At 32.2% G+C, this 5,193-nt stretch overlaps 1 protein-coding gene across 1 annotated transcript; it reads left to right on the top strand.

Moving 5' to 3' along the window:
- Positions 1-1,153: 1,153 nt before the first annotated feature.
- Positions 1,154-3,723, top strand: LOC140974319 (U-box domain-containing protein 45-like). Its single transcript, XM_073437705.1, has 2 exons — positions 1,154-1,579; positions 2,558-3,723. The coding sequence occupies exons 1-2, from the start codon at positions 1,242-1,244 to the stop codon at positions 3,408-3,410; spliced, it is 1,191 nt and encodes a 396-aa protein (XP_073293806.1). The 5' UTR covers positions 1,154-1,241; the 3' UTR covers positions 3,411-3,723.
- The last annotated feature ends 1,470 nt before the right edge of the window (positions 3,724-5,193 follow it).

Below are 5,193 nucleotides of genomic sequence, written 5' to 3'. Positions count from 1 at the left end.
TGAAATATTAATATTTTATTTTATTTAATAATTTAGTATTTAAATTGAAGATTGTTTGTAAAATAAAATCAAAATGGATGTTTATTTATAGACAAATATTTGAATTCGATAAAATATAGTTGTTGGTTTTTCATAATTTTTAAAAACAATTCATTTTTTTCTTTTAATTTTTGTAATTTTAAATTATTTAAAATTAACTAAAAATAATAATAATAATCTATATTTCTATACTATAGTATTAAGTGTAAGACTCTTAGAGTAGCTGTTTTAGATGATATCAAACTATTTAATTTCATAATTATCCTTCCCACCCTACAAAAAAACTCCTCAAGACACTCAATATTTTACATAGAAAAAAATTTAAACAAAATAACATTTCTAAATTGAAAATAATTTCGTGTAAATTATTTAATATTATTTGATCAAAGTAAAAATAATAATTACATATGTACAATTTATAAATCTTTTCTTTTATTAATATATTCTATTTATTCTGTTTTATTAAAGTCGAGGACATGATAGTAACCACCTAAAAAAAACACCAAATTTTTCTTCCAACTTTACCCTTATATGATACTAATATTACACTTTTGTTTTTTTTTTTAAAATTTCAACATACATTTTTATTTTATTTTTTTTTCAACAATTTAAATATCAATTTAGTCCCTCCAAAATTTGTGAAATGTAATTTTAATATATCGATAATGAAAAAAATATTGTACACACAAAGTAACTAGTAATAATAAATGATGGTGGACACTTCCTCGTACGGAGATTCTCCGCGATGCCCACCATCTTCGAGGGCGAAGGTATATGGCCTTATAAACCCCACTGTACATCTGTCGCTTATTGATCACTCATATTTTATTTTATTTTAATTGATATGTTGAACACAAATCCGACAAATAAAATGAACCCATTTTGAATAAATTAAGTTGATTAATACGTATGATATGTTGATCCGATTTAATAATAAAAAATAATATTTTTTAAATTAAAAATACATTCAATGAATTGATTAAAGAAAATTAATTCATTATATTAAAAATCTATACACGCCAAGTTACTCGTCAAAATAAAAAGATATAATTTAGAATAAACTGCTCCAACTTCCCATATATTCATTCCAAAACATAATAATGCTGGAAAAGCTGCAACGGTGCAACAACGTTTTCTACCCTTCCGTATAATCCCTCGCTTTCTCTCACTAAATTCCTCTCTAAAATCCAAATTCCATATAGATGGGCTTCGAAGGCAGCGGCAGCAGTAGCAGCAGCTGCCACCTCGCCCCCGCCGCCGCGAGTTTCGAGGCTGATACAGCTGCGACTTGCGCTTCGGTCAGCCCATCTTATTCACCATCTGTCGTCAACCAGACGCTCATGCTGCTTCAATCCGACGATCCCTATTCGAGGCTGCAGGCGGCGAAGGACATCCGACGGATGACGAAGACATCGCAGAGGTATCGGCGTCATTTCTCCGCCGCTGTTTTGCCACTTGTGGATATGCTCTGCTGCGGGGCCGCCGACACTAACGAGGCCGCGCTGGCCGCGCTCCTTAACCTTGCCGTCAAAGACGAAAGGTCAGCTCAATACACAAAATTTTAGTTTGTCTACCGCCATCAATTTTGAATTCATATCAATCTATGGGTTTTGAATTTTGTTGAATAATTTCTAATTCGATGCTAAGTTTGATTCGTAGTCTTATTTTAATAAATTTATTTTCTATTGTTATAATTTCTTATTCCCTTTGTCACTTTCTCTCTTTCTCATTTTCCTTTCGCCTTTCTTGGATTCGCTGGTTTGGTCCCATCAGATAATAATATTCAAGAAAGTATTGAAATATAACATATATTTAAAGTCTTCACCGAAATTAATTTGGCTTCAAATCAAATTAATGTCCAATCTTTTTATGAATTAATTCTTGGTCTGGTTTTTAGCTTATTGGTTGCTGCAGAAGAATTACGTGGGTATCCTTTTCTTTTGCTTCCCTTTGTATTTTCATTTCACTTTAGCCTTTGATTATGTCATCTAGACCTTTAACTTTAATCTTGTTCGTTAATATATCCAATGGATTAGGTTCTCTTTTCTTTTCTTCGAAGAAATTTTCCGCTTTTTTACTGACGAATTGACTCTGACATTTTTAATATTGATTGTGGGTGAAGCAAAATCAAAAGGGCTCTTTCTTTTAAATTAATTAAGTTTGGTTCGAATTCTATCTTTTTCAAATGTTAAGCAACAACCAGCACCTTGGGTGGTTAATTAATGATTCTGGAAGCATAAATCTCGAATAAGAAAACCATTCGCAAGTTTAGATTTTTAATGTGAGGCTACTGTGATTGAAATTAAGGTGGTGGCGTTTGTAATTTTGACCAATAAATTTATATATGCGGAGAAGAAACCTGTGATCATAGAAGTTTTATTAAATATATGGTATAAATGTGTGATAGAGGAATTGGATCTTCGTGTGTATGATTTATGTATTATAAGACTGCATTTTAATCCTCTGCAACTTTATTTTTATCATGAAACTTGAACATATTCGATTTTCTTACTTGCAGAAATAAGATAGACATAATTGACGCCGGTGCCTTGAAACCAATTATCAGTTTCCTTCAATCTGAGAATCTAACTCTTCAAGAGCACGCAGTTGCAGCGTTGATCACTCTTTCTGCATCATCAGTCAACAAGCCGATTATTACTGCTTCTGGTGTCATCCCTCTCCTTATAGAAATTTTGAGACATGGGACCTCACAAGCCAAATTTGATACCGTATTGGCTCTGTATAATCTCTCGACTCATTCAGACAACCTTAGCCACATCCTTAAAACGAGGCCCATTCCCGCTTTGGTATATCTGCTAAAATCGTGTCCAAAGTCCTCTAGAGCAGCAGAAAAATGTACTGCACTGATCGAATCTTTGGTGGGTTTTGAAGAGGGAAGAACAGTACTGACATCCGAAGAAGGTGGGATACTTGCTGTCATAGAAATACTTGAGAACGGATCCCTTCAAAGCAGGGAACACGCAGTAGGATCACTTTTAACAATGTGTCAAAGCGATCGAACCAAGTATAGAGAACCAATTCTTAAAGAAGGCGTAATTCCAGGACTTCTTGAGCTTACCGTTCACGGGACGCCCAATTCTCAATTGAAAGCCCAAATGCTTTTGCGACTACTAAGAGATACCACTTATGCAAGGTCGGAACTTGAACCCGATACACTCGAGAACATAGTCTGCAACATTTTATCTCAGATGGATGGGGAGGAGCAAACCGAAAAGGCAAAACAAATGCTTTCTGAGATGGTGCAGGTCAGTATGCAGCAGAGTTTACAACACCTGCAGCAAAGGGCCCTTGTGTGCACTCCAGCTGAAATATCTACAAAAAATCGTGCTTCCGAAGTTTCATTGAAGTGATCAGTCTACCCATTCGATCAGTGCGGTAGAAGTCATGTTGATCAGTGTTTCAACTCATGCAAAGGAAAGAAAGATGTAAAACACCATGCCAGTCCAGGCCTTTAGTATGGGTACAGGTGATTGGTAAATATGTCAATAATTTGATACTACTAGTTTTAGGAATAAAAATGCATGGTTCATTTGCTTTGGTTTCTGTAAAATAACTTGTGTGCTGAAGGCTATACAAGTAGTGAGTTAAAGTTTTCTTGTCTATACATTTCGTGTGGTTAACTTTTGGTGGTACGTATTTACATATAATCAATCTTCAACATCAGATTTTCTGTTTGCGTATTCATTGAATGTTTTAATCTGAGAAGCCCCTTTCGCATTTTGTCTATTACTGTATATTTTTTGCTTCCATTACTGTATAGTTTTTGCTTCCATTTCCAAGTGTCATGTTCTTTTTCAAATATTTTATCCTTTGGAATCTTGGGCTTCTCTCCGGACTTCTCTCCTTATGATCATAGCCCAAGATTCTCGGATCCAGGTTGTGACCATGAATTAGTTGTAGAGGCAAGAGTTTTACTACAACAGATCAGTAACAGGAAGATGGAGAGACCAATCAATTGGTATAGTTGATCAGTGAGTCATGAATCCTTATTAAATCGAATATTTTGCACATTAAAATATACTTAAACAAAAATAAGAAAAACACCAATTTTTTTATTTTAATTTTGAAATATTCGATGTCGTTTTGATTTAAATATGCTCTTCATTTATGTTTAGATAGATTTTAATGTGTGCAACATAAAATTTTTTCTTGTCACATGGGTCATGTTGGAAACTATATTTGCTAAATAACCAATATTCGATAGGTTTAATTATTTCTATGAAAATATAAACAAAACAAAAATTAAATCCAACTTATTAGATGAAAGCCAAAAGTTGTTAATTACAAGATTAAAAAAAACATCTTGCGAAGTGCTAGAAGTCTCCAGCTTCTTCAAGTGGCCCCCGGAAGCATCAACTTTTTTTTAATATCAATATTTTAAAGATATAAAGTAACTCTTTATATTTCTGACGTGATTTGAGTATGGACGCAAAAGACTTATTTATTTCAGATAGAAAAATACAAATGAATAATTAAATATGCATAAATAAATTAGAAAAATTATCCGCAATAAATTAGACTCAAGCTTGACATCAACAAGTCTCATAACCTCAATTTTAACCAGTGAACAAAAACCTCGTTGACCCAAAAACATCAACTTTGACTTAACTTTGGAGTTGTTCTATTTCATATTTTTAAGTTGGGAAGGATTTGGAATGTTGATATAACATTATATACAATACTACATCAATATTAGTGTCACGTCAACACTGTATTGATGTCACGTCCGAAAAAAGACTAAAATTAATTTTAAAAAAATATAGCGGACTAAAACTGAAATTTGATAATAAAAAAAAATAAAATCGTAAAAAGAAACACCGAATAAAAAAATTTCTCTATTAAGTTTTATATTCGAGGAAATTATAATTTATATCGTAACATAAATCTATAAATAACAGATTAAAAAAGTACATAAAATTTATGTGAAATTAGAGTACGGAACTTCCATTGTGGAAAAAAGTAAATAAAAATTCAGGTAGCTTAGGAGGTGAATTAACTAACTAATTAAGTAAAAAAATTAAAAATCGATACGTGTTATATCGGAATTTTTTAAACTATATCAACATATAGGTGTCACATTCTTTAACCAAATAGTCAAGGACTTTTTAAATAAATATTATAAATTAAAAAAAA

The sequence above is a fragment of the Primulina huaijiensis genome, chromosome 3, assembly GCF_012295235.1.
Source record: "Primulina huaijiensis isolate GDHJ02 chromosome 3, ASM1229523v2, whole genome shotgun sequence".
Lineage (NCBI taxonomy): Eukaryota > Viridiplantae > Streptophyta > Magnoliopsida > Lamiales > Gesneriaceae > Primulina > Primulina huaijiensis.
Note: the sequence above shows the minus strand (reverse complement) of the source record. Positions and strands in the feature narration are given on the sequence as shown.

Coding starts and splice junctions, on each gene's coding strand:
- LOC140974319 (XM_073437705.1), top strand. CDS start 1,242: ATGGGCTTCGAAGGCAGCGGCAGCAGTAGCAGCAGCTGCCACCTCGCC. Junction 1,580..2,557: donor CTTGCCGTCAAAGACGAAAG/GTCAGCTCAATA, acceptor TCTTACTTGCAG/AAATAAGATAGACATAATTG.